General features: G+C 36.0%; 1 protein-coding gene across 1 annotated transcript in view; it reads right to left on the reverse strand.

Moving 5' to 3' along the window:
* Positions 1-26619, reverse strand: part of LOC149848433 (uncharacterized) — a 49669-nt gene extending 23050 nt beyond the window's left edge. The window contains exons 1-2 of the mRNA XM_089995403.1: positions 26384-26619; positions 5265-5439 (exon numbers count right to left, since the gene is read on the reverse strand). Coding sequence (XP_089851529.1) covers positions 5265-5439; positions 26384-26519 — 311 coding nt within the window. The 5' untranslated portion in view covers positions 26520-26619. The remainder of the gene's footprint in view (positions 1-5264; positions 5440-26383) is intronic.
* Between the last annotated feature and the right edge of the window lie 4 nt (positions 26620-26623).

Consider the following 26623-nt stretch of genomic DNA (forward strand, 5'->3'; position numbering starts at 1 on the left):
TTTTTAAACTGGAAAAGCATTTATTTAGCTACCTCAAATGGTTGGGTTACCTTTTATCGTGTTTTATACATATTTTTACATAAGTTGTGAAACAGTCACACAGACTGTGCACACAGTCTGTGCAATGCAGTCTGTGACTGTGCAGACTGTGCACAGTCACACAGACTGTGCACAGTCACACAGACTGTGCACAGTCACACAGACTGTGCAGACTGTGCAGACTGTGCACAGTCACACAGACTGTGCAGTTGCAGTTGCACAGTCGCATTGCACAGTCTGGTTATAAAAAAAAGATATATAAAAAATGATTTTTTTTGTTTTTTGTCTTAAAAATGGACATTTTTGGACTCGGTCAAAGTTGACCGAGTCCAAAATGTGGACGGACTCGGCCTTGACTCGTTGACCGAGTCCGACTCGGCGTTGACCGAGTCCGGGCCGAGTCCGAAGCCGCACCCGTGTCCGCACCCGTGTCGGGGCGTGTCGACTCGGGTGCGGCACCTCCCTAGCCGAGTCCGTGTGACATAGAAGAGGAACAATGCAGCCAAAGTTCAATTTCAGCAATATCAGCAGCAAAAGGGAAATAAAACGATTGGAATCAACAAATAATATCACTGAAAAAGGAGGATCAGACAAGTAGAAGAAAAGAAAAGAAACAAAGGGAAAAGATGAAACTTTGAGAGGGAAGAGGAAACTTGGAGAGAAAGCAAACAGGAAAAACCCAAGATCTCTTAGAGATTCCTCAATACGCCCGATATGTCAATCTCTAATCTGATACCATATAAACTTTAGGTATCTTTCTACTGTCCAAAGCAATCTCGAGGAATAGAGGAAGACAAATGGAGAGAGGGGTGTGCTGCTGAATCACGAATCCAATGAGGAGATCATGTGAACCTCTCCATTACATATTGAAAGCAGTTGCAACATATGAAAAATTACAAAACTGCCCAATACCTAATACAATACACAATTATAACAAAAGGGGCAACATTGGAAAGAATCAAGAATACACTGAACCTCCACAATGACGTTGAAAATATGACTCTGGATATGGGTCCAAAACCCAGATCCATCAACATTATCTCTCAATAATGTTCATCTGAAAAGACAAGACTGCCAGACTGGATGCCATGTTGTGAAGATAAGAATGGCATAACTTGTGGTTAATACTTGATGAATTGGAGGGGGCCATGTCCCCTACCATACTTGTAAAAAGTAAAATGCTATCTTTTTGGTGCATATTCTACACAAATAAACTAAAAAAATGCCTTTGACAGTGAGAATTGACAAAATGAGTCATTATGGAATTTTTTCAAAATTTGTTCATGGCAAAAAGAAAGTAGTGAATTTGATAACACTCACTAAATGACATGGATGTTAATGCACACATACACATAGTATAGTGTGTGTGACTGTGTGTGTGTGTATTTGTTAGTACCCTGCAAAAAATCATAGTTGCAGGTGTTTTTCTCCTTAAACTGACCTATAGATGTGTTTATTCCTGTTTATTTACTGATTTAACAAAACTTGAATATTTTGTCATCAAGTTTTAGTGTGATATGAGCAATCCATTTTTCTCTCTCTAAACAACACAATTAAACATGAAAAATACCTATATGTTTTCTACAGAGTAAACTACAATAAATATATCTACAGGTTCAGATTTAGTAAAGAACACTTACAACTATGGCTTTTTAAGGTGTTAAGAAAATGGGTCCTTTGTCAATAAAATGCATAGTGCTCTTCGATCACTCATAAAAGCAGAACGTATGATTTGAAATCTAAATCATCAAATTGTTTGCAACTGAAACAAAATTGGCCAAAATAAATGGTCAGTTCAAAAATAAAAAGGCTAAAGCTAAAACTATGAAGAGCATCTTTGTAAATCGGTGTCACCGATATCACTGATATTTTGAAAATATCGCGATATTTGCAGTATTTCAAGGTCAGACAATATTTTCCAGAGATATTCTCGATATTTTCAAAACATCACCATACTCTAAAATATTGCGATATTTTCCCGAGATATTCCTGAGATATTCAAAAACACATTTTTAATATATTTTAAGCATCATTTTTGTTTTTGTTTTTATATTTTAAAAGCTTTTCTAGTTGTTTCTTTATTTTTTGTAACAAAAACACTACAAAACCAACTATTCTTGTTTTTTTTTCTTACTATATATTTTTTTTCCAATTTTTAAAGTTTTCAAGATTTTCCCTAGAAAAATCACTTTTGGAAAATATCTCCGAGAAAAACCCTTGCCAAGAAATTACCTTGAATGATATAGGTGACTATGTTGTAAATGTTGGACACTTATACAGCATCCAAAAGTCTTTGGACACTCCGTGATGTGAAAATCAGGGTGTTCAGAAGTGTTAAAACATGGGAAATTTTAAAAAACGCATCTAAAGTTTCAGTGATAATAAAAAATGAACCTACGTTTTTAAAATTGTCAAAATTACACCTAAACTTTCTTTTGGTTAACTAAAACAGCCCAAGGTTAAATTCCATCACGGTTTCAGTTAAATGTGCATTGAAATTGCAAATTTTCCCTTACCAAGCAGCTTTGAAAACAGAAGTTCAAACTTCCCCAAGTGCAGAAGTGAATTTTATGACCCAAGCTTCTGCCCACCAACACATTCATTGCAATTGTTTTCAAGAGTGAATCAGGCTAACCCTAGCAAATAGAAATGCCGTGACTCAAATCCTAGCAGATGTGCACCTGCATGAACCTTCCCTGAAAACACCCATCCTCATGCTACAGACATCAGGGAGTCCCAACACCAAGAGCAGTGAGAGCGAAGATTTTTCCAGCAAGTGTTTGGTGTTCATCAAGCAAAGGGGGATTCAGAATGCTATTGCTCCCCTCCCAAGTTTGAGAGAGAGAGAGAGAGCTTTCCTGTTTGTAATAACACCTATTTGTATGATGGTTAGTGACAAAATGGGGAAGATTGAACTAATCTTGTGGGGAAGAGTCATCCCTGCAAAAGGCAATCCATGCTGAAGATAACTTTGAGTCTTTGATGATGGAGATTGGGTAAGTGAAAGAATGGGTGTGAGAAACCAAGAAAAAATCCCATTGTTTGGGGGGAAATCAGTAACTTCATCATGTTAACTCAAGTTCGGTTAATGTTAACCCAAGTTAAAATGACAGAAATGTGTCTTTAATTAACAGTGATTAAATTTAGGTGTGTTTTTAACAATATCTAAAACTTAGGTGTGTTTTTTATTATTGCCAAAACTTTAGGTGTGTTTTTGAAAAATTCCCATTTGTTTTATTGTCAATGAAACAAGCACCTAATGACAAAACTGGCTGGCTAGGACCCTAGGAAGCTTGTGTTTAGCATATATGCAACAATGAAAGCCACAACTATATTTAACTTCTATCATGTTTCAGCACAACCACCAAAACTCCACCATGTTCAATTAACTCTTCAAGTGGCAAAATTCTGGGCCAAAAAGTAAGTAATTTTATTAGCTGAGGATAAAAAAGGAAGGGGAGAGAGATGAAAACCATGTATCACTGATTAAAAGCTTAATATATACCTACAAGCCATGACCCGTAAATGCAACATGAAGAACATTAAGACCATTGAAAAGATATATAGGAATGAAAAAGGAAGAAGAAACAGATGAAAAAACTTATATACATAAAATAAAAAAACAAACATGTCCATGAGCACATTTTGTACACATACATATATACAACTATAGACACCAATACCTTCACACACCACTTCAAACTTATTAACAGGAAGCATTGAGAGCTTTGAAAGAAGAGAGGAAGTATGGAAAAGGATAAGACAGTAAACAAATTTACTATTTGTTTCATAAAGTAAAATAGGGTAACGAGATGGTCAATAGTAGTTCTGACAAACAAAACAGCAGTCATAGCAATTTGTTTTTCCCTCTCATGAAATTCCACCTTTTTGGACTATGCACAACAAACTTATTCTCACAATACACAGGAGTAGGTTCGAAATTGTTGATCCCCATATCAACAAGAAATCATCAAAACCACACAACCTTATCAGTAGTTTTAAGTCAGCTATATACTACAGTTCAAGAGGAGACAATGTTATTCAGTGTTACTTGTTGCTCTTCCAAGAGATCAGAGAATCCCTAAAAAGGATGCAGAATTCAGTAGTGAATCACCTATCTGTATAAGATCCTGTAATGCATAAATCTAAGTAAAGTCATTTGTACCATAAAAGACAAAGGACAAAAGCAAAGCATAAACTATAGCAGTTGCGGTGTGCACCAATCTAGGCACTCACATAAACTGTCTCACCAAATGAACTGCAAAGGTGAAACCTAGTTTTCTAAGTATCATAATGTATCTATGATACATTATGATACAATACCAAAAAATAGCAAAAGCCATATACATTATGATACAATACCAAAAAATAGCAAAAACTATATGATACGCTCCATAAGCCAGTTTCAGATATGTATCAGCAATTTTTGTTTAGTTTTTGACAAGTCCAGCCAGTTTTGTCTGGATTTTTAGGTATATTAGGGTCATTTACTCATTTTTAACCCTTTAACATGCCCAACTTCATTTTCCTCACATTTGAGTGTGTATTTTATGGTTTTCTAAGTTGAGGTTTTCAGGCTTTTGGTTTTTTTTAGCCCTACCCCAGAAATGGACGAAAAATAAAAAAAGAATGTCTCTATATATAAATAAAAAGACAAACACGCCATTGAACACATTTATACTTGTACTGCTGTATACAACTATAGACACTAGTGCTTCCACAGATCTTATGATGCATAAAGAAAAAAGAATTTAAAATACCATCACTGCTTTATGATGCATAAAGAAAAAGGCATTCAAAATACCATGAATGTCTTCCTAAGTAGGAAAAGATAACTCTAAAAATAATACAAATACCTCTGTTATTCTAAAATAAAAATCACAAACAAAATTTAATATAAAATACCATGAACGTCTTCCTAAGTAGGACATAACTTGCATTTATCTGTTATTCTAAAACAAAACCCATCTATCCTTTTTACTTCAAAAGCACAGCTGATGACTACTGCAAGTTCAGTAAAAGCATGAATATCTTGATCAATCTCAACATAGCACATAGTGAAGAACATGCAAACTTCATCACTTGAAGAATAAAAAAAGCACTCAGTCCGGGAAAAAATGGAATACAACCATTAGTAGGGAATTTTCCAACTTATTCCAGTGAAAATAAAAAATAAAAAATACAGTATAGTAAAAATGCAGAATCTGCATAACTGGATTACATACTGAGTTAGAAGGTCTCCCTGAGAATTAAAGAACTTCCCCACATTTGTATATCGGCGATTTTCATCATAAGCAATGCCTCTTCCAACACCATAACCAAAGCCTATGCCAATCCCACATCCAGCACCAACTCCAAATCCAAACTGTAAGCCCGGAATTCCAAAACCCAAGCCAGCAACTAGCATCATGGAAGCAAAACAATGTTCTGAATCAAGAGTCGCTGAAGTAAAAAAATGTACTAAACAAATAATAAGAGATCTCAATGAAAAGCTTCTGCGTGCAGTAAAATTTTCAACAAGTGTTTTCCTGCAGAGCACTATGTGCTTTTTAAACTTTTGAGTTTCAACTTAAATGCTCCAAACTTAGACATAATTAATACTATTAATTACATAAACAATCTTTCCTCTTTAACTTCACAAAAATACTATGTCAGGCATGACTGAGATTCAACAGTTGCATATTGCTTTTGTGTGAAGTACTGAATGCATATGATTGTATGTTCACGTATAGTAGCGTATATGACTAGCGAAGTAATAAATGTATACGATTGTATGTCCACAAATGTGAACATTGGAAACTTGAGAAATCCTGGGTTACCAAAAGGAACAATGTTTTCCATGGTGTGATAAGCTTGATAAAGCACCAGCATAAGTTTGGATGCATAATAAAAAAACTCATTCACCATAAGTCATCTGCTTAAAAGTTTTGATATACAAGAATGTTATATCCTGCAAACATTATCTAATTTGATGCTATGAAGATCTTTCACATTAATATTTTTGACTAAAGTTTGTTCTCCAGCACAAGCTATATGGAGAAATAACATACCTTTTTGTTCCCTGCTTAAGCACCAACCACACTCACTAAAATTGGTCTTATCAACTTCTTGGAAAGGTGATTCCCCAAAAGAATGTAAAATAATCATTATACTTAGGAAAATCTCAAGAAATATTTAGCAATTTGGAGAAAACGGAAATAAATAAAACAATTAGCAGTTTTGCTTAAAATAGTGCTCTAATTGGTTCTCATTATGAGCATCTCTATTTGGCACATAAGGCTCTATTTACTGAGCATCATAGGGATTTGGGTGTTCAAGAAATGACAGGTCTCCAATTCTAGGAACTGCAAGGATCTTATAGATGAGACATTTGCCAAATACGCTTTGGGGCTTTTTTGTACCAAATGTAAGAAAGAGAAAATCTCTTCTCACATGATTTGCTTTTCGTATGATACTAAAATTATATGAAAATTGGTTTATATGAAACCAATTTTTAGATGTTTGTTTCATACTACTTGAGAAACAGTCAAATGCAAGGTTGTCCATATCGTGTCGTACGATACATATCATTACTTTTGGGGTTTACAATATGATGTCATACCCGTATTGGGTGTATCGTACGACACACCCTTGTATCGTGTCGTATCATACGATACAGGGCGTGTGGCACACATAAAAAGGACCTGAAACTCGGTTTTTTGTTTTGGGTTTAAAAGGCCTCTTGAGGGTCGAGTTCTCCGTATGTCTAAAAGTTGTTAGAAGGGAACCCACGCACCCTAGGTTCCGTGAGATCAATTTGGGGGCCGATTCGTAAACAAGGGAGAGGGATTTTGCAATTTTCTCAATTAAGAGTGCATTTCTACTATTTTTCACTCAAGAAAGTGGTCTAAGGTAAAAAAAATCCCTATTTTTTGCTTTTTATTGAGTATTTTTGGAAGAAGATGGTATCAGAGAATCCGGCATGGCAATGGGGCACTCAAGTAATGAGTGAAAACCGATTAAAAATCAAGTGTAACTATTGCCAAATTTCTTTTTTTTAGTGGTATCTCTCGGTTGAAGCATCATTTAGCCAGGACACATCATAATGTGCAAGTATGCACGTCAAGAAAATTGTCGAATGCCGTAAAATAACAATGTCAGTAATTACTTGATGATCTAAGAGGAAAAAGATAAGAAAGAGAAATGAATGAGGCAGAAATGGGGTATGCAGAGCCCTGGAAGGATGTCTATTACGAAGATGACCTCCCTACTTCTGATTCTATAACCCATAACATGGGATCAGAAATAGAAGGTTCTACAGCAAAGGAAAAAGGTGTGGTTGATGTCAGTAGTAGTGTCACAGCTGTCATCGCGTGCACAAAAAGAAGAAGAGGAGGAGAGAGTTAGTCGAGAAGAGGACCAAGAGCTAGAGCTAGAGGCTCTATTAGGAGCTTTTTCCTTCCTATGACTGCCTCTCGGGCGCAACCCAACATTCGTACTACGATGACTTCTTAACATTTAGTCGAGTAGGTGGATGTCACGGTTGGGAGATGGTTCTATGATTCCTGCATTCCTTTCAATGTGGCAAATTCTTTTTATTTTCAGGTTATGGGAGATGTCATAATCAATATCAGGCCTTGATATAAAATGCCTTTATATCATGTTTTGAGAGAAAAAGTTTTAGATGCTAATGTGAAAGAAGTGAAGGCATATTATAATGAGATGAAACAGTCATGGAGAGAAACTGGGTATAGCATCCTGGTAGATGGGTGGATAGACAGAAAGTCAAGGACCTTGATAAATTGTCTTGTCTATTACAACAACCGAAACATGTTTTTGGAATCAATTGATTTGTCTGATACACCCAAGATAGCAGATGCGTTATTGAGGGTTTTTTACCATGTTGTGGAAGAGTTTCAATCTCAAAACATTGTACGATCCATTATTGATAATGCAACAAATTATAGGACAACAGGTAAAAACTTGACAGAAAATTTTGGGTCATTCTTTTGGACCCCGTGTGCTGTCCATTGCATAGACCTCATACTTGATGACATCGACAACAATGATGAGGTATATCAGACAGTTGAATTATGCAAAAAAATTACTAAATTTATTTACAATCATGCATGTATTTTGAACCTCATGAGAAAGTACACTGGTGGTGCTGAGTTGATTCGTAGTACAATTACTAGATTTGCTATGAATTTTTTGACAGTGCAAAGTCTAGTAAAGAATAGAGTTGCACTAAAAAAAATGTTTTCATCAGATGAGTGAAATTCATGTCCCTATGCACAAAAAAGAAAGCCTTGAGAAATTATAGATATTGTATTAAAAAGTGAATTTTGGAATTTATGCATGAATTTGTTGAGAATAACTATATCTTTAGTAAGGTGTTTTGATTGGTTGACAATGAAGACATACCAACTATGGGTTATCTCTATAAAGGCAAAAAAGGTCATTAAAGATAATTTGAAGGGTACAGAAAAACTTGTACATACCTATATGGAACATCATTGATCATAGGTGGTATGGGTAACTTCATCAACCTCTTCATGCTATAGCATATTATTTAAATCTTGCAATTAGATATTCCCTATGTTTAAAATGGATAGGGAAGTTAACAAAGGACTTGGATTACATCGAAAGGTTGAATCCTGATTATAGCATTCAATATCAAATTCATAAGAAAATTGAAACTTGTGATAATGCATTATATGATATGGGGAGACTTACAGTAGTGAGAAACCGTGCCACGATGCGCCTAGGTAATTTATTTTGTCTATTTCAATTTTAATTTCAAATTGTTATTTAGTTATGATGTTTTGTATGATTGTATATATGTTATTGTCTTATTGATTTCTCATTTTCTTATTTTTTTTTTCAGATGTGGTGGGCCAGGTTTGGAAGTGATGTTTCAAATTTAAGTTCTTTTGTTATTCACATTCTTAGCCAAACATGTAGTGCAAGTTGATGCGAAAGAAACAAGAGTGTCTTTGAGCAAATCCATACCAAAAGAAGAAATAAATTGGAGCATAAAAAGCTCAATGACCTCGTCTACGTTCGTTACAAGAGGTAGATAATGGGTTACAGAAGAAGCAAAGACTCTTTTGAATGAAGAAGATATTCAGTGGATTAACATGGAAGGAGCACAAGAGGTAGATAATGAAGACCTCACGTATCTTGGAGACGATGTGGATGTCGAAGGAGGAGAAGAAGAACAAATTTAATGATGATAAAGAAGATGATTATGATTATTGAAGTTTTATCATGTAATATGTTTTTAAAAAACTTGGTTATTTAACACTTAATTGTTCATAAACTTGGTTATTTTGTTTTTGTTTATATAATATGAAAGTATGAGTCTTATGGCATGTTCTTAATTGCAAGATATTTAATATTTTGCATTGTTCTTGTGAGATATGCATGTAATATTATCTATGATTCTATATTAGTTGATGTTTGATGATGTCTTATGTGACTCATTAAGATATAAATGTTTGACATGTGATTTTATGGTTGTATTTTATATAATTTATCATTGTTTGATGTGATATGATTTTTTTAGATTTTTTGCTAATTTTTTCTTATATTCTTGATTTTTTGGATTTTTAAAAACTTTTATTAAAAATTTACGATACGATACGGTGTTACTATGGGCCCGACCGATACGGGTAACGACACGATGCTTACAACCTTGGTCAAATTACTAGGCTCCACTACGAAGAAAACATTTTTAACATTTTTGATAGGAACAAAATAAGGAAGAAAGTAAGAAAGCACCTCCCCAGGAGGAAGGTGCGATTTGAATTTCATAGGGATTTGTCAATCAACAGGAAACATGAGTCCTACTGATTGGGACCGACAATTTTCACAACTTTGGTTACACATGAGAAGTGGATGATTTTTGCATGTAGATGGTTTCTCACTTTTTATGGTGAAGTAGACATGCCCCTTGGGGCAAAAAAAAGAGCGGAGATCCTCAACTACCTACTCAAGAACCCAATTGCTACTCATGCCCAACTACTATTGAGAATGAAGCGTACGAGTCTGGTTCTAGAGACCCAAACTACCCACATGTTTTCCTGTATTATATTTACATTTTGATGTTATCGGATCTGGACCAATAGACCCGATACAGTTTGTATCACATATAATACTGAATATAGGGCACGATTCAACATAAGTGAATCGTGCCGGTCATTGCCGCCTCTCTCTCTTGCAAATCCCTTTCTCCTCTGTAGTGGATGAAGTCTGGACGAAGGTGTGTTATCCCTCACATGGTATCAAAGCGGGTTGAGAAGTAAGTTCCAAATCGAGATTCTCTTCTTCCTTTCTTTGATTCTAAATCTGATCTCATCATATTAGATTTCATCCTTCTGTTCCAAAAAAAAAATCGATTTTATCGTATCAGGCTGAAGCTTCCCTCTTTCTTAAGATTCTTTTCTTCCTTCCTTTGATTCTAAATCTGATCTCGTCAGATTAGATTTCATTCTTCTGTTGTTTCAAAAAAAAAAATCTATTTCATCGTATCAGGTTGAAGCTTCCCTCTTTCTTAAATCCTTAGACATCTTCCCCTTTTTTTTTAAGTTTTCAGTCTCTCAATATTGCATCTCAATATTGCATCTGTTCACGCCTAACAGCCTGGTCACGTGTTCTCTTGCAAAAAAAAAACCTCAAACCTCGGTTATTCTTTTCTTCTCTAGCGCTGGATCGGATTGTTCCTGATCTAGTGTTTTCGTTCCAAATCATATTACATTACATCTGGATCGATTTTTTTTTTTTCAGCAGAGTTAAATCGATTGGGTTTCTATTTTAAATCTAAATCTCTCTTGTCTTTTATCGAATTTTATCGTATCAGTCAAACCTTGTTCTAATTATTCTTCCTTGTTCAGAACGTTGAATCAGATTTGAATAAGATTTCAACGTCCCACATTGTAATCTGACCTGACCTAGTTCTTTGTTTTAACGTGAATTTTCCTCTCTCATCTTCACGTTTGTTACTCCTAAAACCTAATCAAAGTTTCCTTTTAACAAAAATTTCAAATCATTATCTTGTCTTGTTTTATTGATTACTTCTAACTATTTGCAGCAATTTAATATTTTTTTCGCAGCAAAAAAAAAACTTACATTGCTGGAAAATATCTAACTGCTGGTCAGAGTGTTCCCTTGTTACCTTTCACATGGATTCTCCTTTCCTTCCTTCCAGTTTCCTTGGACAGCTCATATCTGAGAAATTAAACTCAAACTACTTGACCTGGAAGCGACAAATTTTGTCTTTTATCAAGAGTCTGAATCTCTCTGGATATCTTGATGGAACGATTCATGCACCACCAAAATTTGTCCTGCAGGAAGAACGAGATGATAAAGGGGAGGTTTCCAATAAACTGGTTTGTAATTCAGAGTTTGCAACATGGAGAAGAAAAGACCAAGCGGTTGTGGCTTACATTACATCTACGTTTTCCCAAGAGGTACTAGTGGCCATTCCAGATGAATGTTCAACCAAAGAGTTGTGGCAGCTATTGGCTCAGACTTATTCATAAATTTCAGAAGCTAGGATTTTGCATTTAAAGAGAGAATTTCAGCTCTTGAAGAAAGAGAGCTTATCAGTTACATAGTACATGAACAAAGTCAAGAGTATTACAGATCAACTAGCCATGGTGGGTTGCGTGATTCCTGACAAAGAAAAGGTTCAACAGGCACTGAATGGTTTGGGATCTAACTACCACATGTTAGTCACCTCTCTTTTATGCCTTCCTTCATTGCTCAGTTTTGAAGATCTACGGGCTAAGCTACTGCAATATGAGGTTACCATTAGAGGTGAGGAGATGGCTCTGAATTCCAATAATCATGAGGTACTTGTCACAGGGATAGCGTCAGGGCGAGGACGTGCGGGTTTTCGAGGCGGACGTGGATACGGAAAAGGTAACCAAGGGTTACTTCCCACACCCAACACCCAACATGTCATCTAACTCGTATCCAGGGAACCAATACTCTAGAAATATACCAACATGTTTTCAGTGTAATAAAAGGATGCATATTAAAGCAAATTGTTGGCATAATCCGCAAAATAGAGGCCAATTTAATGGTGTCGGGCCTTCTACTAGAGGACACGTAGGGGGCGGTCCTAAAGGTGATGAAAAGGAAAATGTGAAGAATCTCCTGATTTCTGCTCTTTCAGAGTTAAGCTTCAAACAAACTGAACAAGGGACTTGGTACATTGACTCCGGGGCTGCTGCACATGTGACAGGTGATGTTGGTAAGATTTCGAAACCCATACCTTATCGTGGTAAATTTAGTATTAAAATTGGAGATGGTGCTTTTCATTCTATCTCCCATGTTGGAAATATTTATCTTCCACTTCTCAATTCCTCATTACCTTTATCTGATGTTTATCATTCTCCTAGCATTATTAAAAACATTGTCTTTGTTTCTAAACTTGTCGATGATACTAATTCTTCTGTCGAATTTACTCCTTCTGTATGTGTCAAGGTCCTTCTCACGAAGAAGACGCTCGTTGAAGGAGAACGACAGGGAAACATGTATGTCTTCAAGGAGTCTCTTCCAGTTCGTGATGCATCAATAAATTCACAGTCAACTCGTTCAGTGTCATTCAAAAATTGTTTTAGTCTATCTCAATGTAATAAGCCAGAAATTTGGCACCGTCGTCTTGGTCATTGTAATCATTCCCTTATTGAGAAGCTTGTGTCCAGAGGACTTGTTCCGCAGTCTAGTTTGAATGTTGAGGTTGATCTTCATCTTTGTTCCAGTTGTCAATTATGTAAGAGTCATGTTCTTTCCTTTCACTCAATAAATCAAAGAGCTTTTGTGCCTTTTGAAATTGTTTATTCTGATGTCTGGAGACCTGCCCCACAGACTTCCTTATCGGGCAATTGTTATTATGTTACCTTCATTGATAGTTATCCAATGATACACTTGGATTTATTTTATGAAACATAAATCTGAAGTCTTCAAGCTTTTCTACTCGTTCTGTGCTTTAGTTGGTAATCAATTTTCAACTAAAATTCAATATTTCCATTGTGATGGTGGAGGAGAGTACTCATCGAAGGAATTTACTAAATTTCTCCAAGATAATAGAATAGGTCATCGAATATCTTGTCCACACACACCATAACAAAATGGCGTGACTAAAAGAAAACACCAGCACATTGTAGAAAGTGCGCTGAGTATGTTACATGCCACTCATATTCCTTTAAATTTGTGGACGGAAGCTTTTCATTCAGTTGTCTATGTCATAAATCGACTGCCAATGAAATTGCTAGAAGACCAATCTCCTTATTTTACACTCTTTGGGGTCCATCCTAACTATAATGAGTTGCGTGTGTTTGGCTGCATATGTTATGTTCACATTGACAATTCTCAACGTGATAAGTTTCAGAACAAGGCATGCAAGTGCAGGTTTTGTAATAACCTCAAATTTTGTAATTTATTTATTTAAATTTATTTGAAAATAACGAGTATTTTTCTAAATTTGGGCCTCGGATCCGTTACCGGATCCATAAAAGAACGTGTAAATAACCCACAATGGGGTATTAAAACTATACTTATAATAGTTAAATAAATAATTAATAGTATAAAAGAAAAGAAAAGAAAAGAAAAACCAAGTATTTAAGGTTGGATCCGTGTTTGGATCCAAATGGATCCAACATATGGATCTAAAATCCATAAAATGGTCTTTATATCCATATCTATAATAATAAGAAGAAGAAGAATATATATAAATAAAATTTAAATTTTTATTTAATTATCCGAGAATCCACAGTTGGATCCATTCGGATCCAACTGATGGATCCATATATAGTGGGGGGTCGGGTTACGGGCCTCGGGTCCGGACCCGAACCGCGCCCCCGTAAGTTTTTAAAGGCAAGGGGCAACCCGATAAGGGTTGCCCGATAAAACCCTAGCAAAACAGGAAAGAGGGGGGGTTACACAGGCGTAACCGAAACCCCACCCATCTCGGCAAGAAGGGGGGGGTCGGCGATAAATGGGAGGTGGAAGAGGGGGGTCTCACCCTCTCCCCTCATCTCCCTCGTTTCTCCCTTCCCTCATCCCTCTCTCCCTCGATCTCTCTCTCTCTCTATCGCTCTCTCTGTCGAGTTGGGTGAGAGGAGGTCGTCGGCGAGCTGCGGCAGCCCACGTCCACCATTGCCGACCTCCAGCGATCTCCCCGTCACGGCAGCAACAAGGAGCAGCTCCAGCCGACTGTGCCTCCAACCTCCGATCGCGGGAAAACCAGCGAACAAGGTACGGGTTCCCTTCTTGATTCTGAATGAGAAAGAGGGTGCAAAATTTGCTTTTCATGGAATATTTTAGGGAAATCATTAGAGATAGGTAGATTTGGGGGTTTGAGGTGTTAGAAACCCCAAATCGACAGTTTTGGGGATTTCGGATCGTTGATGGGTGGAGTTTCGGGTTATTGAACTACGACTCTCTGACCTTAGGGAGGAAGGTATACACTGACAGGATCCTTTTGAATAAACAACTCGATTACCGAAACTTTAAAAATTATAAAATAAAATATAATAACCATTTCAGACAGAAATTCAAATTTTCGAATTTAGCATCAACCAAGGAACGTCTGAATCTCATATAGATAGGAATTTTTTTGGTGGTGCAACAAGCTTAGATTTGATGAAAATGATGGTGAATATTGATTGTAGGCTTTATGTTACAATTTTAATGGTTAAGTAATTACAGCCACTTGTTATGTGTAAATGGTGTATTAAGTTTAACAACAGTTTGTGATCTCTATGTTAAGTGCATTGTCTGTTCGATTTCTTTTGAAGGATTCAGTGTTCATCCGTGTTCAGTACATAACAGAAATTTTTTTCATTATGATTCAATTGCCAAACCCAAGACTCACGTGTGTACCTTGGGTATTTTCTTCTTACACACTGTTAAAATAGCAAAAGTATAGTAAGCAGCTTCTGTGTGAATCCAAGAATGAAAATCGACGACCATGGGTTCACTTTAGAAATTTTCAGGTTTAAGCAGGTTAAAACAAAAGTATACATGTATTTCCTATGGTGATCCTAACTGTGAATAAACCAAGTCTCTAATATAGTCTTCTGCACAAACCCTTGAAACCCAACCGTCGCCGACCCCGGTTGCTGGCTGTAGATAGGCACTACACAAGAAAAAAAAAGGGGGGGATTAATTAGTTTTGCGAGTGGTTCGGATGGACATGTCGGGTTCTGTCAGGCCCAGTCCAGACCTCGGCTGGACTGGTGCCAGCCCTGACAGACCTGCCAAGTGGGATATATATATATATATATATATATATATATATATATGTTTCTTTGTGCGTTTAAAAGCTGCAGACTTTGCAAGGTGCATGTAATTCAATACTTTTATTCACATGTGTTAACTTATATGATTTACTTTAGCATTTTATTATTTCAGGATTTGGGTTCAAATGCATGCGTAGCAAAAAAAATATATATATAGGAATGTGTATTGTCATGGGATTAAATTTTCGGATTTCGTTAAGTTTGGTTGAAATATCTTTATGCATGCAACAAAATGAAATTTGCACCTGCTTGCATTTAGTATGTAATGGGTTACCCGAACTGTATGGCATAATTGGATTTTCATGTGCATGAATATAATGAAATTGATATGCTATTATATATGATCATAATGGCATGAGTGTTTGTATTGGGTTGATGGGTTTACACTTGGTTTGATTCGTGCCAGAGAATGACACTGCACACATGTCTAGGTTGTTTATAACATGCATGTTCATGGTAGTAATGCGTAGTCGTTTCTTATGTATGTAAAGACCAAAAACCATCATGCCTTGCATGTAGTCAGAGACATGATTCGTAAATAGAAGCATGCAATTAGCCTGGATATATGTGAACTCGTGCATATGCTTATGAGTTTATTGTTCCACACACATCTAGAAAGTTTGCATACACGAATGTGCACTGAAAAGCATGTGAAAAATAATGCATGGAGGCATGCGATTGATGATTTTTGCTTATGGATGCATTGATGGTCAATTGGATCATCAGGGGCTGGGTGAGCCTCGAGAACCAGTTGTTCTCTGATTTAGTTATTTTGATGCATTACAACAAATCAAATGTGATATTAATGTTTTACCTCACTGTTCTATGTTGTCATAGGCGGTGGCCCCGTGAAAAGCTTAGCATGCTGATGTGCAAGCTTATATTATTAATTCTGCATGTAAATTGCAAATGTAAAAGAAATGGATTAATAACCAAATAAAAGAAAATAAAGAACAGTGTAATTCACTTTCTCCTTGATGTCCCTGCTTTAGCGTGAGAATCTTGGATATTGCGGTTTAGGGGAAACCGTGAGGATACAAAAACTCCGTGTGCGTTTTGTTGCCCCTGAACCCGATATTGAGGTTCTTCTCCTGGCCACGGTTTTAGGGAGAATCCGCCACTTTACCCGGGAATGGTGTGTTAGTCACAGCTGTGAGTTTGTTTTGGTATACCAAGAAAGTGGCGTTAGTGGATGCTGTTTTCCATGGTGTCCCCGACTTTGGATGTTGTTTTCCAAGGTTCCGATGGATGGTGCTGTTTCTTGATATCGGTCGAGGGTTAAGTTTGGAACATGGTAATAAAATACAAATTGTGTGTGAAGCTACCCCGGGAACCCTACTTGACCTCGGGGATTGTACCCGTTTGGTGTATCCGCGGGCAATGATAAATTAAAAAGAGGAACTTAAGGATTGTGTGCATTTAATAGAACATGCATATGGAAAGAGAAAAACTTAAATGGAAGATAATAAATGGTTCATGCATTGCACATAAATCATGCATATTCTTGTTATGCATTAGTTCATGCATGTTTACCTGTTCACTTGGTTGTTTATGTTGATCATTGTATGATGTTGAGCTCTTTTACATTTAATTGCCTTATTGATTAAGTTGTGATCAATGTTACATATTTTGTGTTCCCTCCTGTTAAATGTTTAATTATGCATGAATGATTAATTGACTTAGGAATTGATTATAATCGTATTCCTCAAAATATTACATGGATCTTATTTATGCTTTTTTTCTTATTTGATTCATTAGGGAAACCTGTACGCAGAATTCTTCGGATTTCTGACCCTCTTATTTTATTGGTTTTTCCCAGGCACAGGTGATCAGTGAAGTCGACTCGCTTCTGAGGGATACGAGGGTCACATTTGTTTCAGACGGCTTTACTTACGGACAGAGTGGCTCTACTGTTATTTTCTTTTAGTTTTTCTGATTTCCTGTAATTTGATATTTCACTTTTGACATTGAACATATTACTCTTATTGATTCATTAATAAAAGAGTTCAGTAGATTGGTTATGATTGATAAATGTAAGTTGCTTTGTGGTGTGTGGTTATCCAACTGAAATTGAAACTGTAGGGACCCCAGGTCTCTGGGAAGTTTTCCGCGACTCTTAAAAAAAAAAAAAATCCGCATTTTTCAAAGGTAGGAGTTGGGGTCGTTACAGGTTTGTTGGATATGCCTATCAGTATAGAGGATATCGATGCTATGACCCCACTACCAATCGCATCAGAGTTTCACGGAATGTCATATTTGACGAGACTCATGCTGATGATTCAAGAAGTGTAGAGGGACACAGTAAAGATGCTGAAAGTTATCAGTCATGGATTGTTGCTAAGGTGCTTGATCAAATGGCGACGCATGACGTACCCTCATGTCACACACTATCTGCAGAACAAGATAGTACGAATGTATATCCAGAAAAGGAAAAGTCGGCAAACACACAAGATAATACTATGTCGGTCGTTTCAGATGTCACAAAGTTTCAAGGGATTACCTATGTGCGGCGAAACAATGACAATATTCAGCAACCTATTGTGCAACCCAGGAGGCCTGAGAGGATTTGTCGTCCCATTGAAAGATGGGTAAGTTATGACAACTTCTCTACAGACTTACAGTTGTTCATATCTCAGATTGAAAAGCATGATGAACCTATCAGTTTCTCACAAACATCCATGTCAATCAAATGGGTTGAGGCCATGAACGATGAAATGAAAGCTTTACATGAGTGTGGTGTTAGAAAGTGACTTGAAATACATTGGGTTCAATAATGAACCCATATCTATGCACGTGAAGTGCAAATATACCCATTAAAGGGAAACAACATAAGCACATAATGTGCTAACACATAAAACCCATAAAAAGGGAAAAATATGACATAAAGTCATAAGTTGCATATCATTGAAGAATAATGAAGAAGGGGTAAAAACCCCATTACAATGGAGCATAAGCTCCCTCAAGAAGTAAGAAATACAAAGGGGAGAGCCCCTATTTATAACAACAAAAAGGAGCCTTGGAGGGGCTCCACTCATAGACGTTGGAGCCCCTCCAACGGTCACAAATGTGACCGTTGGAAGGGGCCCAACGTCTATTTGAGTGGGCACCCCAAGGTACCTTTTGGTACTTGAGAAAAAAGAAATAAAAAATAAAAGAAAAAGAAAAATAAAATAAATTACAATCACATTCATAAAGTGAATGTGCGTAAAACAGAGGAAAAGACTAAAATACCCCTATGGCTAAACAAAAGGAAAATATATATTTTATATATATAAATAGGAGGATACATATACATATATACCATATATATATATATATATATATATGTATCATCTTTTATATATATAAAATATGTCTAATTACAACAATTGATGGGTACATTTTAACACCCCCCCTCAAGCTTTGCAGGGAAACGAAAAGATTGAAAAAAGGGCAAAACTCCACGAGGCTTCGGCGACTCCAAGAGGCTTCGGCAAGGATGCAATGAAACTTGAAATAGCCTTCCTCCAATTGTCTTCAAATGATGAACCCATTTCCCGAACCATCCAGGGTACTTCCCTTTGTTCTATCTCCAAGATCCTGAGAAAAGAAAACAACAAATAACAAGTAAACAATATCTTTGCACTTTACTCAAAAAGAAACATTCCTAACAAGGTGCAAAATTTATGCATAATATGATAGTTACTTTAGTATGAAACGAAAAATTTAGAAAACCAAAGTTTCTAAATCATACATTATGTTAAAACAAAATGAGCGGAAGCAAATTATGCAAAAATTACAAGAATGCATAATGCATTCATAAGGTCCACCATTGGACAAATATAACCCCCATAATGGGGAATAACAAAATGATCCACTAAGGGATACCACAAGAAGCCTACGAAGAGGCATAACATACATATGCTTTATTGAATGAGAGCCCAAAAAAGGTCATAAAGAGCATATGCATATACGAATCATAATATGAATTGATACTCAAAGAACTAAAACATGCTTCAAACATGTAGTGAAGATCCAAAAAAGAGAAACAAAGTCTCCAAGCATACTTTAGGCAAAATAAACCCAAGAGTTCACAAGGTTTTTTAAAAACATTTATGAAAGTCACACTTAATAAAAAAAAACATTTTACATATAAGGGTGGCAAAAACCATAAGCACTTAATATATAGATTAAATGCTAAGAAATCAACTTGATATGCATATCAAAAAGATGATTTACTTGAAAAACACAAGTCATGAATGGAATTTTGCAAATTTCAATAATAGTTTATTCATTACAAACAACTTCCTCATTAGTCCTCCAAAACTCATAAATCAAGTGTATAAGCTACTAGATCAAGAATATAAAACCATTAAAGGCAAAAGACACACACAAAGGTGTGTAAACGAACCTCTTGTCTACATATAATAATACTTGAAATAAGTGCATCTACGACAAGAGCAAGAGAATACATTCCAACATGGACTAAAAAGTATCTCTTGTCTACGTAAAAATGCACTTAAAACCAAGTATGTTCAGCTACTAGAACAAGAGTAATAAGCCAACCATGGGCTAAAACATAATATATCTCTTGTCTACATAAGATGGCACTTGAAATGAGTGAAATAAGCCAACCATGGGCATACATCTAAGCGACTAGAACAAGAACACAAACGCCAACATGGACTAAGATCACACACGATGGTGTGAATCAACGTGTCTTGTCTACATATAAGATCACTCAAGACAAGTGTGTTCAGCTACTAGACCAAGAGAGCAAAAGCCAACAAAGGGCTAAAAACACACGAAGGTGTAATAAAATTCTTGTCTACATATGATGACACTTAGATAATGGGCATAAAAGGAAAGGACTTTTGAGGCAATAAAGCTTGTAATGACAACATATAAATAAAACCTCGAATGAAACAATATTCCTTTTAAAAAAGAATACTCATAACAATAACATTTTGGAATAAATGCATGTAAAAAGTATCTTCAACAAGATACTACAATCGATAAAATAATATTCTTGAGAACAAATGTGTGAACATACACACCAAGAACACTTGTGAAAAAACACAACACATGTGCACAACAAGCACAACATACGAAATCACAAATGTGCAAGTGCACTCATAAGATTCTTAAACAAATAAAAGGTTGGGCTATAATCCCAAAACACCTTGATTTTAAATATACCTTAAAACATTTAAGGTTTCAAACACCATATGTCCATTACATTTACATAGAGGCATCCATAATATCAATGGCCACAAGAGAAAAAATGAGTGACACACTCATAATTAGAGATCAAATAACAAATCATTTTAGAGTCCCAAGGTGCCCATAACTCACCTCAACAACCATCTATAATATGGAAGGTGGACAATCTAAAATGATACAACACGAGGTGCCCATAACTCACCTCGACAAACATCTCTAATATAACAAAAATAAGGCCAAATAAATGATGCATTAAATAACATGTGATGGACAAATATAAGTGCCACAAAAGGGCAGTAACCACATAAGGAATCATTTTCCAAATAAAAGTTTTTACCAAGAGGACCGATTAACAAATTGAATCAAAGGTCCAATATAATCCATCAAAACAATTTTGCATAAACACGAATTATGCTTAATCTTCAAAAGAAGTCTTGTACCAAAAAAGACTTATTAAGCAACAAACACAACAACATAAAGAATTCATCAAGACAATGAAGCTTTTAATCAAAGAAATCATAAGAACCGTAATGGTTCACAAAGAAGGCTTTAACACAATACTCAAGGAAAGAATATTCAAAAAACACTTGAAAATTTATAGATTTGGAATTAAATCCCATACAACAATTTTAAAATATTCTTTGATTGTGATGAGATATGCGGACACATACAAAGTGCTATAAGCACTTACAATGATTTAACAAGAACTCAATATCTAAATTCATTATATTTTTCACAAAAGAAATGTGCATAAAGGCTCCATAATGCAAAAAATGTCTACGAAGAGACAATACACATGTAAGCACACAAGGCTTTATAAAAGATGTGCACGAAGGCACTCATACAATACTTGAACAAATACACACCAAGGTGTAAACAAACATGCACTAAGGCATGTATATCATAAAAAAGAGGGAATGCATACAAGCGCAAAATATTTGAGAAGCAAATGTGCACAAAATACAAAAATACACAAATGCACTTTATAAAAAGAGCAATGCTTGAAATTCTCAAATTTTAATTATGTAATTACATGCTTGATAAGTGCAATTGAGGACAAAGAAAACCATATTATGGCCAATGTAGGCATCTTTAAAGATATTATTAAGAGGTTTCGAAACCTTATGAAAAATACAAACCAACAAGTTTATAAGGATGAAAAATGAAATCATTTATACCAAAAAAGGATGTAATAGATGAACTATGCACTCTATGTGGGAAATTCCTTTTAAAACAATCTTTCCTAATGGTTTATCATAGATAATTTTTCAAAAAAGAAACATTGAAAAACTTTTTAGGAGTTCTTATAAGTCATCATTAACAAGAACTACTTTAGGATTCAACAAAGATTTTAGATGTGAGAGATTCTCATATAATGATTATATCAATTTTTTCAAAAATGCACTAAAATCCATAATCAAGAGGGGAACTCGAATCAAATTAGGGTTCATATGAGAGTTAAAAAATTTTAAGCAAAGATCATTATTTTAGCAAGAAATCATATATATAATTTTTAAAAGTTAACTTATAGGTCAATCATGAAATATTTATATAAGAACTATAAATCTCACATAATTGAAGGTAATTTTTAAAAACATAAATTACTATTATATGCGATGAGTAGTTCGAAAAACACGAATTTTATATTTGGACAACAAACGATTTCACCAAATTTAAAAGGAGATATTTTCAAAATATATGAGCACACGAAATGTGAAAAGAAATAATTCAACTATCATGACCATTAAATGAACAAACTATATGCAAGAAACATATTTTCAAATGCATAATACTTTTAAGAAAAGGGATACATACCGAATAACTTCAAAAGCATAATACTTTAGGAAGAGCAATGAATACTTCACCATTTCTTGAGCGACACGCTTTCCGTTGCACCAAAGGACAAACCCATCGTGACCTCGCTCTGATACCATGTTAGAAAGTGACTTGAAATACATTGGGTTCAATAATGAACCCATATCTATGCACGTGAAGTGCAAATATACCCATTAAAGGGAAACAACATAAGCACATAATGTGCTAACACATAAAACCCATAAAAAGGGAAAATATGACATAAAGTCATAAGTTGCATATCATTGAAGAATAATGGAGAAGGGGTAAAAACCCCATTACAATGGAGCATAAGCTCCCTCAAGAAGTAAGAAATACAAAGGGGAGAGCCCCTATTTATAACAACAAAAAGGAGCCTTGGAGGGGCTCCACTCATAGACGTTGGAGCCCCTCCAACGGTCACAAATGTGACCGTTGGAAGGGGCCCAACGTCTATTTGAGTGGGCCCCCCAAGGTACCTTTTGGTACTTGAGAAAAAAGAAATAAAAAATAAAAGAAAAAGAAAAATAAAATAAATTACAATCACATTCATAAAGTGAATGTGCGTAAAACAGAGGAAAAGACTAAAATACCCCTATGGCTAAACAAAAGGAAAATATATATTTTATATATATAAATAGGAGGATACATATACATATATACCATATATATATATATATATATGTATCATCTTTTATATATATAAAATATGTCTAATTACAACAATTGATGGGTACATTTTAACATGTGGGACTTGGGAGATTGTTCCCAGACCATCGAGCAAGAATGTTGTAGGATCTAAATGAGTCTATAAAATCAAGTATAAACCCGATGGATCCATTGAACGCTACAAGGCGAGACTAGTAGCGAAAGGGTTCACTCAAGAATATGGGCAAGATTATGATGAAACTTTCAGTCTTGTGATTAAGATGGGAACTATTCGATTAGTTTTGTCCTTATCAGTTCAGTATGGGTGGACTCTAAGCCAACTTGATGTCAAAAATGCCTTTTTGCATGGCAGTCTCAAAGAAGAGGTGTATATGGAGCAACCTTCTGGTTATACAGAACATAGCCCCAACACACATGTTTGCAAGCTACGAAGAGCCATCTATGGGCTAAAACAAGCCTCTCGTTCATGGTTTGATAGCTTTTCTGTTGAAGTTCAGAGACATGGATTCGTTCGATCCTATCTTGATCATTCACTTTTTATTTTTCAAGATCGTCAAGTACGCACCTTGATTCTAATATATGTGGACGATACTATTATTACTGGGAACTCTGATGAACACAGAAGCTACTAAGATTTTACTGAGTCGCCAGTTCAAAATGAAAGATTTGGGAGTTTTGCATTATTTCTTGGGGGTTGAGATGGATCGACAAGATGAAGCTCTTTCACTAACCCAACACAAATATACTTTAGACCTATTGGACAAGGCAAGCATGAAAGATTGTAAACCCCTACCCACTCCTAGTGTCCTCAACCATAAACTCGGTTCCCAGGATGGGGAAGCATATGAAGATTCCAAGCAATATCGAAGACTTGTGGGTATGCTTCAATATCTCACCTTCACTAGACCAGACATTGTATATGCAGTGAATCAAGTCTCACAATTCATGCATGACCCACGAACAGAGCATATGAATGTTGTCAAGAGAATTCTTCGATACTTAAAAGGAACCCTTGGAGATGGTCTAGTTTATCATCAGTCCAAGTCTAAAGGGGAACATCGCCTGGTTTCTGGATATTGTGCCTTTCTTGATGGGAACTTGATAGCGTGGAGTAGCAAGAAACAATGTGCAGTTGCACGATCTAGTACTGAAGCTGAGTATCGAGCTATGGCGGCTGCTACGGCAAAGGCCACGTGGCTGAGACATCTTTTGACTGAAGTCAGAGAATCCATTCTACCCACCACTCTCTTGTGTGATAATCAAAGTGACACACAGATTGCTTTTAATCCTATTCACCATGGTCGCACAAAGCATATAGAAATTGATCAACACTTCATTCGACAAAAGATAAAAGATAGAGAAATTGATCCTGCTTATGTTCCTATAGCTGATCAGGTAGCCGATTTGTTCACCAAGGGCCTTACCAGAATACACTTTTGGTTCTTGAAGAACAAGTTGTCCATGGTGCAAAACCATGCACAACTTGAGGGAGCGTATTGAGAATGAAGCGTACAGGTCTGGTTCTAGAGACCCAAACTACCCACATGTTTTCCTGTATTATATTTACATTTTGATGTTATCGAATTTGGACCAATAGACCCGATCCAGTTTGTATCACATATAATACTGAATATAGGGCACAATTCAACATAAGTGAATCGTGCCAGTCATTGCCACCTCTCTCTCTTGCAAATCCCTTTCTCCTCTGCAGTGGATGAAGTCTGGACGAAGGTGCGTTATCCCTCACAACTACTAGATCCCAAATAGGGTATAAATGCTTGAGAGATATCTAGGTATGCAATTTTCAGAGCATTCTACTACTTTCCATTTAGTTACAGTGAAAAACAAAATCTTCATTCAGGGTGGGATTGGATTTAAAGTAAGCTGTAATAATCTATGTCACATGGATACTCCATTTTGGCTCTGTTCTGAATCCCTTTATATACTAGTCATATTGAAAACTTAATAAAAATGGCTGTATCCCCCTATCTGCAGCTGTATCCATGTGACATAGGCTACAATAAAAGTGAAATCACATGGAAGATAAAAATGAACTCATATGAATCCATTGTAAAAGTAAAGTACTGGGTCCCAAGATTTCAGTCATTGTCTTAACCACTTCTTGACATGGATAAATTAATTCCCATGAAAGAGATCTATTTTCAGTTGTGACTTTTAGGATATAGGTGAAGACTCTTGGAATCAAGTCGAATGGCTCCCCAGACCCGAAAAATACTAAGAAGACGTACAAGCTCTATTCTTTCGAAGCAGATTGACAAAAGTAAAGTAACAAGAAGAGAAAGAAATAAAATCATGGGCTTCCTAAATTCTACAAGAAAGCACTTAACCTAAAAGTGAACTCTTGAGTCATGCATGCACCTCATGCTGAGTGAGCAAATGAAAAGTATAACAGTTGACAAAGGTTTCACTTGAATCCTTTGCAGAGTTTTTCTTCTTAGCATGCAAAGAACTTGCACAATTAACAACATGTGCAATGTGGATGAATGATTATGAGGTAACCTAAGCCTCAAACATAACAAAAAGAGTGCCATCAGGAAATGGCTCCTTAATCCAACAAAAAAATAGCTTAAAAAATAAAACTATTCACATGTAGATAACAAGAATGATTACAGGCATATGTAAAATGCAAGGGAAAAGCCAAATGGACATTCTTGAGCCCAAACAAACATCTAAAATAAATTCGTCGCATCATGACCACCCAAAAAGTATAAACACCACTTTTATCTCCTGAGGTTCTTAGGAGCAGGCTGCAACCTGAAACATCAAAGGAACTAGCTCTTTCTTGATATAGTAAATAAAGGAGGAGATTGCATCCCAAAGATAAGCCCAATTCACCACCAACGTGGTGATCGTAGAATGCATCCATAAATTATCAAAACAATGGACTGGTTTGGTACTTTTTGCGTATGCTACTATGGAATGTCCCCGTATGGATGGGGCAATAGCATAATAGTCTTATTTCAGAAACCTTTATGCTCGTAATATACCACAGTTTTGAAGGTAGTGAGCAACAGCTATCACTCAACAGTTCCCCTGTATCTTAGGGAAACCACAACCATTCCCCCATTTCAAAAAGCTTATCAAGGACAAAGGCTACTTTAGTGGGCGATCCATATTCTATCACAATAAAAAACACCAACAAGAATTCACTCACTACCATGAGTTTTAAGAAACCCATCTTCATAAAATGCAACAAAATGAAGGTTAAAGGGGAAGAAAACGATAAGGCAGAAAAAAAAATTTAAAAATAAATAAAAAACAACCCAAATGAGATTCCCTAAAGATGAAAGCAGGAAAAGAAAATGAGAGAGAGAGAGAAGCGATGATACCTCCGAGGAGACCGACGCCGAGACCAACGCCGCAGCCAGCTCCGTACCCAAAGCCAGGTCCAAGCTTCCCAAGGTGCTTGGATTTCACCACGGGCAGCTTCTTCCACAGCAAACCCTTGTTCTCATCCCCATTCATCCTCTCACCTTTTCTTTGTTTTTGGGCAACTTCTCTCCCCTCCTAATAGTAATAACAACTATAAAAACATTTCCTTTTCCCTCCCAGACGAACGACGGAAAAAG

The sequence above is a fragment of the Nuphar pumila genome, chromosome 1, assembly GCF_984573655.1.
Source record: "Nuphar pumila chromosome 1, dmNupPumi1.hap1.1, whole genome shotgun sequence".
Classification (NCBI taxonomy): Eukaryota; Viridiplantae; Streptophyta; class Magnoliopsida; order Nymphaeales; family Nymphaeaceae; genus Nuphar; species Nuphar pumila.